Raw genomic sequence first — 14,406 nt, 5'->3', positions numbered from 1 at the left:
AACCAACGGAATTGTAGAATACTTCAATCATGTCCTTAACACCTTGACTGCTTGAGAGATTCCTCTCCTGTGCTGGGCCCTAATAGAAATGGGTGTGGTCATGACGAGCTCTGCTCGTCATGAGCACACGAGCACTGTGCCTCATGACGAGCTGAGCTCGTCATGAGCACCGAAGGGGTTAAAGAGACGATTGAGATGGCTAAATCTTCTGGGTCAGACTGGCGTAATAACATTTTTAAGAAGGTTGAAATTTATAAGGTGTTCCCTCATGCCATAACTAAGAAAACCTCTTTTGAACTTTTCAGGGGAAGACGTCCCAACATGTTGGTGGCACCTACATGGGTAAATGACTTACTCAGGGTGGGAGCTGTGATGAGCGTGATTGGAAACTTACTGAATCAAATAAAATAGTAGCTCGCAAGGAGCTTAAGGACCAGAGAAGGAGTGTGAAAGAGACTATTGTGAAAGTGGGAGATTGGGTTCTAATTAAGAATCTTTATAGAAGAGCCTCTTCTACAACATTACTTAAACCTTTGCAAGTTATCAAGATCTTTCAGAATGCAGTCAAAACTGCTGATCACCCTTTATGGAACTTGAACAGAGTGGTTGTTGTTAGAGATGATCTGGTACCTTTTCATCCACTATACGAAGGTTCTGGTACCAGCTCGTGCAACAGTTATAGTGGTCCAAAAAATTTGCCTGCTGGTTCAAAGAACACTAATCTCTCTGGTGGTCTAAATAACACTTCTGGAATCTCAAAGGGATTTGTCAGGGCTTCAGGCACTGTACGTAGGTCCACAAGGGTATCTTCCAATCCCACATACTTTTATGTACAGTAAATGTATTGCTTATGTTATGTGATTTTCTCTTATGTTCATTTTCATTATCCTTGTATCCATTTCGTTTATTGCTTTACTCTGTTTTGCAAAGGAGGGAGATGTGTGGCATTCTAGGTCTCTGCTCCTGTTGCCAGTAGCTTTCAAATGTATATGTAAGAGGCTGTCAGTTGAAGCTGGGCCTCCTTCGTGTCTGTATGATTCCTGTGGATGGGATCCTTTTCTTCATGTTAATAAACCCAAATTTGGAAACTCTTATCTGCGCAGAGCTTGATTCTTAAAATGGGTTTGAATCCTAGTACCAACATATTAGCATACTATGTGATCCTATGCAAATACCTGTCTTGCAGGAACTTAGATGTGAGTTTTAGCGGATACTAAATGCTGTATAAAGAAATTAACACTTCTAACAAAACTAAGGTATTTCGAGACTAGTATAACCTTTCTACGTACACCCACATAAACCAATAAGTTACACCACAGATCAAAGAGACATTTTTCTTTCATGTCCATTCAAAACAGTACTGTTCATTTTAGTAAAACAAGTCTGTTAACACAGCAAAATGGCCAGCTAGCTTATGGTCCCTACCGCTATGTAAAAGAAACAAGCTAACAGAATTTTCACTTTTGTTGCTGCAATCAGAAGCAGGTCATACTCGTATTCTATTGTTCTGATTTACTTTGTACATACAATAGACGTCTATTGTCTTATAGACTGTTATTTAATCAATGAAAATCTTTCCTTTCTATCCTTTACTGCCTTTCCACTGGGCTGATCATGTAGTGCGAATTATGGAAATTGTGGATTTAACGATTTAGAGGATCGCAACTTGTTTTTAATAGTTGCATATTTATCCGTGTATCTCGTATTGTGTAATACAATTCTTTTATTAGTGTGCCATGGCATATTCATAGCTGCCAACTGTCCCGTTTTTAAGGAAGTGGCCAAGCTCCAAATGGGCAACTAGAACTCTAACACGCATCAACCAGTTGCAATTTAATAAAGTAAATTCAATTTAATCCATCCAATTGTACAATCCAAAAATCAAATAAAGTTTCTGTACATGTTCAAAATTTACATCTCACAAATAATCAAGAGACCTTCTAATAAAAATCAATTATACATGGCATCAAGTTTTAAATGATTATTTTTGAAGACCCAACCCAATGCATTTCAGGACTTCTGTCCCTTCTTCAGGGGTTACTATCAGAGATGTTGCTGCCTGTAACTTGCTTGAAGATTTCGGAAATACTCAAGCATTATAACTCTGTATGGCCATAAGTAAAAACAATCGTAACAAGCAGTAACCAAGAGCACTCCGCTCTATCACCGCGTTCACGGTGATAGAACGGAGTGCTCTCGGTTACTTTATACTTAATTCAGATTATCAGTTCAAGAAGCCACCTAGTCTCTTTCAGTTAGGAACACGAGTGTAACTACGAGTACTTTTTTACTGTTGAGGCTTTTCTTCTATGATATTGAAGAGGGCTTCCACGCACAGGGCAGAACATTTGGATACATTGGGAGTAAAACGTCACGTTTATGGAGTTACTGCTTGTTACGATTGTTTTTACTTATGGCCATACGGAGTTATAATGCTTGATTATTTCCGAAATCTTGATTTTTGTTAGAAGGTCTCATGTTTATTTGTGAGATTTAAATTTTGAACATTTACAGAAACTTTATTTGAATTTGGATTGTACAATTGGATGGATTAAATTGAATTTACTTTATTAAATTGCAACTGGTTGATGCGTGTTAGAGTTCTAGTTGCCCATTTGGAGCTAGGCCACTTCCTTAGTAGTATTGCATAGATGTCCTGCAGACACTATTCTAACACTGCACACCTATCGAACAAAAATCACAGAATCTAGTTTAAAAGAGTGCGCTGCTCACCTACTTTACATAACTGTCTTGTTTTTGCCGGGGCAGTCTCGCAAGTTGGAGACTGTGCCGGATAATTCACTATCCCTGGGACAGTCCCAGCAATTGAACTTTTAGCCCTGCCAAGCGTCTTGCAGAAAATTGCAATAGGAATTTCAAACTTTAGGCCAAAGTAGCTGAGTTGGAAAAGTTCTCCAATGCAGTTTAACAGGAGAATGTTTCCAAGTCAGCTACTTTGGCCTGAAGTTTGAAATTCCTGTCTCAATTCCCTGCAATTCTCGCTTTATTGAGTAGACCCTATAATCTGCACTACGATAAGTAGGTGGAGTTAAATTATGCTAATTATGTGGGTTGGGCAGCATGAGCGGAGCTTTGGGTAAATTTTCAAGAAAGTAATTGATAGCTGTGCAGCAAAGTGACACTGGATTTTTTTTTCAAATGTTGACTATCTATATGAGCATGGTACACGCGCATCGAAGCAGAGATGATGCGTGCTCTAACTAGCCAGGATTATTTTCATTCAGTAATATTGAATGTTGTTTTCTAGAACACACCACCTCAGCTACTTGGCGTGTTAAGGTCACGGTGTATGGTCCAAACGAGCACGTTTTCTTCGGCCATGGGCGCAGAACTCGATAATAAATGAGAGAAAAGAGCATTCACTTGATGGCGACAAGTACAGACAACATGGAGTTAGTTCCTACCTTCTGGCTGAAGCGCTCGGGGAGAAGTTTCTAGGGCTGTCTTGTGGGCTACTTCCTGTGAAGATAAACAACAGCAATGCTCATTGTCATGAAGAAAAAAGATAAATTAAAACATATCAAGAAATTGATAAAGGCACATAAAGGTAAATAGATAAATGCAGTTTATTCCAATGACAGCAGCAGGTGAGAACATAACTGGCAGCCTGTTCAACCGTCGTCCAACTGCCCCTCAATATCCCACCCAGCTCAAAGTTCGAAACAGAACACAGAACAAACTGGTAAGAACATTCTTCCACCTCGCACTGAAAACAACGATAGAATACTACAGAAATGTTCCTGGTCACACTGGCTCACATTTTGTGAGTAAGATACACGCTTTTGCAGAGCTAATAGGTCCGGCTTTAATGTGCTAACCCAGGTAGGGTCTGCATTTCTTGCCACATTAAAGCCAAACCTATTTGCTTTGGCATTCTAGGTGTCCCGAGAGTAACAAGGACTTGCAGCGTCCCGTGCTAAATTCTATTTTGCGGTTTGTTTCAACTGCTATATTAAATGTGATGTAACTGTGCTGTGTGTGTTTGTGCCTGTGTTTGGGGGAAGGCTGGACTACTGCTTTGCACTCTGTATGTGCGCAAGCGAAGGCCTTACGAGTGGTACGGGCAGCTAGGCACACCTCAGGGGTTCATTTGGGTGTGGGTGAATAAGCACCCACTAGACTTGAATAGCTGGGTGGGTGGCTCGTGTGTCCGTGCGCTTGCTGTGCGAGGCGCGGCTCACAAAGAAAGGAGTCGGTGAGTGTTTTCCTATTCAGAGGGGCATACTCTGACCGTTTAAAGAGCTGGTGAAATAAAGCACCTGCCGTTTCGTCTCACGTACACCAGCACGTTACATGTGTTTGTTTCCGTAGCACCTTATGCGTTTCTACTTTAAGAAATGCCGAACATTTTGTTTTATTTCATGGAGGCCTCGTGATTTTTGCTGTCCGGTTCGGCCTGTACACCAGACGGTTTCCCCACTGCAGTTGCACGTGATAAGTAGGCGAGTCTGGGAGCCCGACCTTTGCCTAGGAGATAATATCGGATGATGTCCAACTTAAAAATGCGCGCCTGATTTAATTAGGCTAGGAGTCCTACTTCACATACGGGCTTGGGGCCAGGAGGAAGACCAGAGGTGCAAGCCCAGGTGTTGCACGCACATTCTTATCCAGTCCACCATTTATATGACTGCACCAGGGATGTGCCAGAGGGCTGGCTCCCATGGGTAAGGACAGGGGCGAAGAGGGACCAACAACACTTTAAGTGGGCCGAGTCTTGGCGGGTCTCAGACCTGGCAGTAATTAAAACCAGGCCTTGAAACTTGTCCCTATCTAGCTCTATATTCATGTCCATAAGTGGCAAAAAGGCAGCTATGTCAAAGAGGAGTATAAAAACCTGTAAGGTTTTGTAAGTCCGTGATGCAATCCCTGTTCACATTTCATATGTTTTACCTCACCTTGCATTCCTTAAGAGTACATGCTTTTTTCAAGGTGGTGTGTTTCTGTAAGTTTATTTTCATGCTACACATGACTATTATAAGGTGCATACTTTCAATTGAGTCACCTCCAGTTGTGGAATGGTGTTTATGGCGGGGAAAGATAGAAAGCTTTTAAGTCAAGAAAGTGCAAGTTTCTCACAGTGCCTGTCATTGGGTCATGGAAATCTTGACTATGTGCACAACCAATCAGTGGCCTCTCTGCAGAGGGCACAGATTCATAATTGGTCATGTACCGATGGTAATTGTGGGAAAGTGTGAGTGAGATGCAAATAGAGGATTTCAGAAAGATGTGAGAACAATGGTATGTGTCTTAGAGTAAGACACTGCAGAAGAAAGTGGTGTGAAGGGCAGAACAGGAATTTCTGAGAAATTCTGAAAGATACTACAGCTTATAGAGCCATAGTGGTTTTTAATTCATGGTCTCATATTTCAAGAATTGAAACATTTTCAATTCTAGTTATAAGCAAAAAAAATATGGGTGTTCATTTATATGGTACAGCTTACAACCATTGACAAACCCAACAGTTCTGTTTTTATTTAAGGTACCCATAGTGCTGTTGTCCTCTCAGGTCCTCTGCAACACTCTCTCTCCATTCTCCAGCAGCAAAATCAATGCCATTCACAGCAACTTCAACCTGACCAGACAAATCTCGGCAAATGCCGCCCGATCTTATCCAAAGAATAATTGCTAACTACAAGGCTGGACATCACCCCAGAAGAAACCGCCGCCATCATGATGTCCAATCACGTAGGGGCCCCAGCGAAGACCTGTCCCCACCACACCTACTACAGAGGACTGCAACCCAGCAGCTCCATGCTCACATTCATCCTGAATGCCTCCATCTCTTCTGCGACCTTCCAAGATGCTTGGAAACACAAAACTGTCCTCCCATTGCTGAAAAACCCTCTGCTGACCCTTCAACGCTTGTCTACTACAGACCAATCTCTTTGCTACCATGGCTGGCTAAGGTCTTAGAGAAAAAATAACTCAATAACTACGAACTCCTCAACACCATTAAGTCTGGTTTCAGACCCAACCACAGTAAGGAAACTGCCTAATTGCCGCCACAGATGACATCTACATTACTCTGGACAGAGGAGACACTGTGGCCGTCATCCTCCTGTCCCTCTCCGCAGCATTCAACACATTCTTCCACCCCATCCTCATCCAACGCCTGCACAACATTAAAATCCAAGGGCACGCACGCCAATGGATCTGCTCCTTCATGACGGAAAGGACCTAGTCAGCCTGGCACTGTACACCTCAGGCACCTGCGACCTCACCTACAGAATTCCACAAGGATCCACCCACACTGTTTTTAATGCATACATTCTCCCTTTAACAGCCATCATCTGATCTCACAGCATCAATGCATTTTCTTTGCCAACAACATGCAACTCATTCTGTCCCTCACGGAAAAGACACCTCGTACGCAGATCAAGTTCAATGCCTACATGACATAGTAAAGCTGAACATTGACAAGACTGAAAAATAGAACTTTGGGAAGAGCACATAACCATGGGCCAGCAGAGTCACAAAAATATAAGTCAAACAGCATGCTATGTGTAGCATGGGATTTTTAAGGATGTTTTAAGCCATACTCTTAATTACATAGCCACTCATGGAAAGGATTATGTCAGCTCGTCACTCATGGCAACAGTATAGATTATTATTACATTTACCTTTCTATTTGAGTAAAACTGTTATGTGTCCTCCCGGTGCGCAGCTTACTTGCATAGTGGACTGCATAGGGGCATCACTGTCCCTTGCCAACATCATGGCTTCCTAAGCGGCAGCCATTAGTTCAGGACTATCGCAGGAGAAGGGGAGCAGCAGGAGTGATGGATGCACCGAGATCTGTGTCTTCTAGGACCTTGTCTTACCCATGGCCAGATATTTACTTTGAGACAGATGTATGTGTGAGCAAGGCATATACAGCCACATGCATCATTGTAGGAATTTGCGATTCCTAAATTGCGAAAATTAAGGAATCGCAATTTAGGAATCGCAAATTCCTATGCATCAAGAAATCGAAAAGTTTTTGCGATTTCTTAATTTTCCTTATTTGCGATTCCTTAATTGTGAATCGCAAATAACGAATCGCTTTACATTGATTCCTATGGGCCTAGAGGCCCATAGGAATCAATGGGAAGGCATTCTCATTTTGCGAATTCGCAATTAAGGAATCGCAAAATGAGAAATCGCAAAATTTGCGATTTCTTAAACGCTATTGCAATTTGAGAAATCACAAAAAATTGCTATTTCTTAAATTGCGAAAAATGAAAATAAAATGATGCATCCCAAGTAGGGTTTTTGCATTCGCAAACGGCCGATTTTTGCGATTCGTGCCGTTTGCGAATGCAAAAACGCTTGATGCATGTGGGCCATAATGTCTAAAAGTATGGACAAAATGCGATTCCTTGAATTATGTAACATTTCCTGTACAATGATTTAAACACTTTTTATGATTATTTATTGTGCCTATGTGTGAGTAAAGCTCTCTGACATGCTACCCTGGATGAGTAGCCTTATAAAAGAAATACATGGAAAAATGGTAGGTGTGATTTAAATATAGACACACATCTGGCATTCTTAAAGTACATACACATCTCTTACGTAGGGGGATGAACAAAGTTAAAATCCTGCCTCCAATAGTTTCTCTTCTACTTGTAAAATCATGATTAGAACCCGAGTGGCTTTGTGCTCTTCCATTGCATTGGCATCCAGGTGTTGGGCTCGAGACGCGCCCAGCCAGGATGAGACTACAACAGAAGAAGGGGTATGTTTTGGGTCGGGTGCGACTAAAAATAAGAAAGAGCCCCTTCGCATTTTGCTGTTCCAGGCGAAATACAGACATTGTGCGGGCGCTGCTGGGTTGTGTCCTAGTGTTGGAGAATGACCACCGGACACATTCAGCATGTTTCCTTGGGTTGGCCAGATCCCAAATCCAGTCCAGAAATAGATCCCACGGGTCCCCCCACATTCCAGCGCTGATAAAGTCTGACAAACCGGCTATCACTCTAACCATCTCCTAATCGGTTTAAATTTATGTGGTAACATATGCCCTATTTTTCCAGGCCAGCAGTTGATGTGAAAAAAAAGTGTTACAATAAAAAAGGTAACTTCAAGGCCTGTTACCAAACAGGCAGTGGTGGCTGGGAAATGGGCCCCCCAATCTTCCAGGGGGCTTCCAAACCTTGAGGGGGAAGGGTGCGCGCAGGCTTCTCACCAGAAGCTCAATGAATAGCTGTAATATATAGAAAACTCAGGGGGCCGTCATTGAGTTACGCCCCTGGGCACGCGCCTGACAGGTACTGACAGCACTATTCTGTTTTCACAATTGCTGCTCGTCTAGATGCTCCTAAAAAGAGCTGCCACGCGCAAAGATTTGCACATTGGCTTCGCAGCAGTCAGTTCTCGGCTTGTTTAGCGTTGCAAATGGAGGAGGCACGGGCTTTGAGTGATGCGGCTGGTGACTGCTCGCGGTGAAGAGGGCATCTCCGTTGGGGCTTGTTATAGGCTCCTACTGCTGAGGCGCAGACGGCCTGCTGACGCACGCTGCACGCACTTAGCAGCAACATCTGAAGGGAAGCGTGTCTTTGCTTCAGCCGCCCTACTCCTTACACGAGAAATGAATTACAGTTCTAAGGTGGCGTAATGCCTGAACTACAACTTCTGGAAGAGTTGAGTTAATGTAGGAGACGGTCAAGGTTCTTCTGAGATAGTGTTATTTAATTCACTGCGCAGAAAACCGCAGAATAAAAGTGATAAACAAAATAAAAAGAAAAAAACACAACCGCTAAACACAACAATTTATCGGATTTGAAGTAGCAGAATAGCTCCGTGGATTTATTAACTACTGCTTAGAGGGAAGGTCAGCATGCCGGTCACAATTTAATTCACCTTAAGTCAATGAAATAAATACAATTAAGATGTGTAAAATATTTTCTTAATGCCAAGAAACATTTCAGCTTGCGCTTTATGCTATTTAAAGTTGTCGATACATAATATAAACTGTATAACCGGAGCATTATGCATGTGGATTACCATCCTAACAAATCTAAGGCATTTATATGGAATGGAGGTTATAGATAAAACACTGCAAACTGCAATCCTCCCAAAGGGTGCTTCTCAGAAGCCTGGCACTGACCAAACAGAATAATTCCGTAGGAGAAAAAATGGTTAGAAAATCTTTAATGAAAACCGTGTTCTAACTTTAATGATGAATGTTGTGTTCCTGTACCCAGAATTACCGCAAATCATTTTTTTCTGTCTGTGCATGGTGCCCAATTTCACATTTCCATGGCTACATAGATTGGTACTTGAAGTTGAGATGATTTGGAAGATTGGCTTATTAACAAACAGTATCAGCGGACAAACTTTAAATTACAATGAACTGGCAAAAAAAAGGAGAAATATCAGCATTTGCAATTTAATGGAGATTCAGTGCACCATATTACCTTCATAATGTATGACAAAATTGCTAGGCAGTAATATTCAGAATTCAGTGCGGCGTGCCTCTGAGGTACCTAATTCATAGAGTTTTCATAAGAGTACTTTACTGTCAGCTGAAGTGATTCAGGAAGCAATCAAAGGGCAATTTTGTGAAAAGAGCTTACTTTTTCAATATATTGAGTTTTTTTATCCTGGACCTTTTTGTATTTTTGTATTTAATTAAAACTGTATAATTAGGTGTCTGCTTTTACACAACACATTACGAAACGAAAAGCATACGTGTTCCTACCTTTTGGCAGATATGGTAACGGAGGCACAAGGTCTGCGTTCATTTGCCCATGATCACATTTTAGGTCTGCTGTGCAAGCCGGGATTAGAGGACTAGTTCCCTGTTTCAATATTCAGCATTTAGCTGCTGGGTACCAAGACCATGTTAGCTCAAAATAATAACAACACTAATTTAAGTGTATATCGGTTACTGTTATGGTTTGCTTTCAACTTTATTTCTCGCCATAAAGTATTGAGGGAAATTATTTTGTGATGATGGGGTTTCAGTTTTATCTGTAATGGTAACCTGTAATTTCAGACGAAAATCTGCTAAATGAGCAAGTTACCTATTTTTGGCAACTACCTTTCTGGTGGATACTCTAACTGCAAAGTACTCACATTGCGAGTAAACCCCATGTGCCAGACTGTATCTGGAGACTTTGAGAGCCTTGCTCCTTCAGGCCGCTAGGTGGCGTTGTGCGGCTCCATGTCCACGTCATTCAACTGCGGAAGTTACAAGCGGAGCTCTATAGAAGCCCCACCCAGGAGCACGGACTTCAGTTGCATTCTAGGCTGTCTAAGCCCTCAGACCCAGAGCCCATCAGCAATGGGTATGACCCGTGTGCTGATAGAGTGGGATTAGATTTTTTGATGGAAAAGAGTGCATTCCACAGAATACGGAGATAGGGTTAAGGGGCGATGAGGAATCTGCTGTTAGAGTATCCACCAGAAAGATCATTGCAGAAGGTAAGTAACTTCTTCTTCTGGTGGATACTTCTAACCACAGATTCATTACCTTGTGAACATATACCCTTGCAGTACCTGCCAAGTTGGTGGGTTTGTGAGCTGTCTCGCACCAAAAAGTTGTGTGGGCAAAATGTCCTCCTCAATGAACTAGACTGTTGAGGCAATAGTTCTTTGCGAATGTGTGTTCTGATGCCCACATAGCCGCTTCTTAGATGTCTAAGCCATGCACTCCGTATGCTAGCATAGTGGTAGCAGCCTTGGCCCTGGTTGAATGAGCCCACAAGTCTTCTGGGCACTGCTTCTTCGCTAGTGCATAGCATATCTTTATAAGGAGAACATTTCATCAGGTGATGGCTCATTTTTGCACTGCTTTGCCCTTCTTTGCTGTGGAAAACCCTACAAAAAAGTTAATCGTCCACTCTATGTTCCCTGTTGGGTCCAAAGAATGACATTGCTCTTCCTCCTAAAGGGATGAAGCAAAGCAAATAATGCTGGAATTGTGATAGCCTGGAGGAAATAAAAGGGAGTTTCTATCTTTGTAGAAATGAAGCTTACATTTTCAAAACTAACTTACCAGGGAAGAAGGTCTTATAATGAGGATTGACACAAAGAGCTAGAAGTTGGCTCACTGGTCTAGCTAATGTTTTGGTGACATGAAAGACTGGCTTTAAGGTCAGAAGTCATAATGAGTGACTGCAATGGCTCAAAAGGGGTGCATATCGAAAATGCGAGAAACAAGTTGAAGTCCCTCTGGGGAATCACAGAGGGCTTTAGTGGAAAACATTTTTTGCTAACTTTTCAAAAACCTCACCAGTACATCTGCCAACCTTAGGAAGGCTAAAAGAGTCAAAAGTAGCCATTAATAGTACCAAAGCAAACCCATGCTGTTCTTGGGACAGAAAGGACAATAAAACGTCAGACAGCTGAAACTGTAAAGGGTCAATTTGCCCAGTGTCACTCTAATCCACAAATTTGTCCCAAAGGCTGGCGTACACTGATTTCATAGAAGGATGCCTCACAGCCAAAATGACAACAACACCCTCAAAATGTAGGTCAACTGTCACCGCTCAGTCTCCAAGCATGGAGATGCAAAGTGCTACCTGCTGCCCTACTGCAATAGAGATCCTCCCGAAGTGGCAGCTTAATCAGAGGACAAATGCTTATGCCCAGGATGTTTGTGTACCACACTCTCCTGGCCCAGTTTTGTGCTTCTGGAATGACTAGCGCCCAGTCATTCCTAATGATTTTCAGAACTCAGGGCAGGAGAGGCAGTGGCAGAGAGGCATACACGAGTCCTGAGCTCCACTCTAGATGAAAGGTGTCTCTAAATGACAGCGGCTTTGGAAACTCCAATGTGCAGAAGTGTTGCATTGCACAGGGTTCTCCCCATTGCTGGAAGATGGTCTGTGCCATCTCTGGATGAAACTGTCATTCATGATCCGCTAGGAGCCTGTGGCTGAGTTGGTCTGCTGTGGCATTTAAATATCCCACTAGGTGGTTTACCTTAAGAGAACTCCATTGCGGTCCAGCCAGTTCCAGAGGTGCAAGGCTTCCTGGCACACGGCCCAATACCCCACTCCGCTTACTGCAGTACCACAAGGTGGTGGTGTTGTCCATGAGCATCAGCCTTCCTTTGAAGAACAGATGATGGACGGAATGCTTAACAAATCAAACATTCACCCCAGTCACAAATATGGGTTTAATCCATTGTTTATTTGCTCACTACTCCACCCCAGTTTGAATGCAGCCTGGGTGGCATATGGACGTTCTCGCTGTGCCACTGGATTCAAGCTAGCCTGGCTGATGAGGGGTGATATGCTGAAACCAGTACCAGGGTGCTTGTTTCTCGTCTGGGGAGGACCTGACCTGGAAGTACAGTGGTGCCATTGTTCCCTCTCTATAGTTTGAGAGTGGTTTGAGAGTGGTGGAAAGGGACAATCATCCATGTGTGTGTCTAGTGTTTTATCTTCGATTTACCCCAAAACTTTGACCGCAACGATGATTGGGTGCAGGAACGACTTCAGGAGCAAGAATGTGACTGTTCTTTCAATTTTTAGTTTTATTGGCATTTAAGAGTGACAAAGTTATCACAGCAGTATATTGTGTAAGATAAAAACATCAACCCACCCTCCCTTCGCATCATGCTCTACTATAACACATATATAGACTATAGTGTGTTCAAAGGAATTCGCCTCATGTGAGTGCCAAATGGGAGTATTGCCCCCTATTGCTCATTCATAATATAGGTGAATATCAATTGAAGTCCCGTATTCCAGCATCCTATCTCTCCACCCTTACAACCATCCTACACAGTGCTTAATTTGAGCCGGAACTTTCCAGTGCTGAGCACCGGCACTTAATTGGTTTCCGGTGCTCGGCACCGGCACCTAATTGTCAACACCACTATTAGGGCAGTCTGCCACAAGGTGGCACTGCTAATGTAATTTAGAGCTGAGCAGTATAGCAGTTGTTTAGGAAAACAGTGTACATTAAAAAGCTACTAATGCCTGCCTCCCCAGACATTCCTTTAGCTTTGGGGACCTGGAATAATCTGAACTGTTGCATTTACATGCAAGAGAGATGATTAGTAGTTGTTTGGGCAGCGATGACAGGGGCGATGGGGGGTGCAAGCTGGAGTGGTCTCCGGGTCAGAGCCCTGGCACTTCATATTTTACAAATTAAGCACTGATCCTACAGCTCAAAGGGGCTCCAGGAGCTCGCTAAGAACTGCTGCCCAGGCCTGCAGATCACCTGCTGACATGTTATCTCTGCATATTTTTCGCATATGGCTTTTCTCAGCCCCTGCCCATTCAGCCATATCATGCAGCCTATCAGCCACTCTCAGGGCGAAAGGGGACAAGCACCTAATGGCAACTCTCCGTTTAGCGAGTACGAAACCCAGAAGAAGGAACCTCCTTCTAAGCTTTTCTTTCTTTTGTGCATGGATCATTCCCAGCAGACACAGGCAACCATCCTTGGAAACTGATTCAGGGTTCCTAATATTACCTGCCAGTATGTGTCTAGTTCAGGGCACCATCAGAAAATATGTAAAATATCTGCCCCATGCTAAGCACAGTGTGCACAGCCAGATAGACGGCCGGGGTAAATTCCAATCAACATAGTTAGAGTGAGGTATACTCCATGAACTACATTACAATGAAGCAGTTTGAGTCTCGTATTCGTTGAGGTCCCCTTCGCCCCTTCATGCATGTCCCCCCACTCTTTGTCAGACAGAGGAGCATACAGTAGGTCATGCTACCTAGGTTGCACGGGCAGTTCGCACTATGGAATCTCCTCCTGGAGCACCCTGTACACATGCAAGATCAGTCTCCGACCCCCAGCCATATTTAGAAATGTTCCCAATGCCTGAGAGTCTCGTGGGACATGAGGGAAGGAAGGCCAAATCCCAGGGACCTTCACCACAATTTTAGCGAATTGTAAAAACTGTCCAGTCCCCAAGGAAAATGAGCCCAATGCATCAGCCAGAGTATTTTATCGATCGTTTGGGTACAAGTCCCACAAGGCAGCATACGGCCCGGCCTGCCATCTATCGACTGACATTGTCTGCATTATTAGTGCTAATGGGCAGAGTGTCCAAATACATATATCCGGTCTGGACCTGCCAGACCTCCCTCTTCAAGGCTCTGCACACCCGCCTGAACACGAAAGGGACAAAGTCTGGTACCCCATCCCTCAACATCAGGAGCTCTGGCAAGGTAACGCCATTGCATGTTCCATGCAACAACCTCTGCTCCAAATACTCCCCCCTCATCGAGCCATTGCACCGCATGCTGCAATTAAGCAGCTAATTAGTATGGGACCAGGCAAGGCAGTTCAAATCCCCAGGGGCATTTAAATGTGGCTAGGCTAACTAACCCTTTTCATCCTCGAAGCCCATAACAGTTCTGTTCCTTCAGCTTTGTTTGGTCATGGCACGGAGGCTTCTTATGTTTGGCTAAATAGAGTTTGTCTTTGCTG

The 14,406-nt window shown here is 43.3% G+C and overlaps 1 protein-coding gene across 7 annotated transcripts in view; it reads right to left on the bottom strand.

The window, feature by feature from the left end:
• Positions 1 to 14,406, bottom strand: part of MAST4 (microtubule associated serine/threonine kinase family member 4) — a 1,854,902-nt gene that overhangs the window by 346,783 nt on the left and 1,493,713 nt on the right. For all 7 annotated transcript variants that reach the window (XM_086960700.1, XM_086960701.1, XM_086960706.1 and 4 more), the window contains one exon: positions 3,426 to 3,480. In XM_086960700.1, coding sequence (XP_086816826.1) covers positions 3,426 to 3,480 — 55 coding nt within the window. The remainder of the gene's footprint in view (positions 1 to 3,425; positions 3,481 to 14,406) is intronic.

This window comes from Lissotriton vulgaris, chromosome 3_1 (assembly GCF_964263255.1).
Source record: "Lissotriton vulgaris chromosome 3_1, aLisVul1.2, whole genome shotgun sequence".
Taxonomy (NCBI): domain Eukaryota; kingdom Metazoa; phylum Chordata; class Amphibia; order Caudata; family Salamandridae; genus Lissotriton; species Lissotriton vulgaris.
Note: the sequence above shows the minus strand (reverse complement) of the source record. Positions and strands in the feature narration are given on the sequence as shown.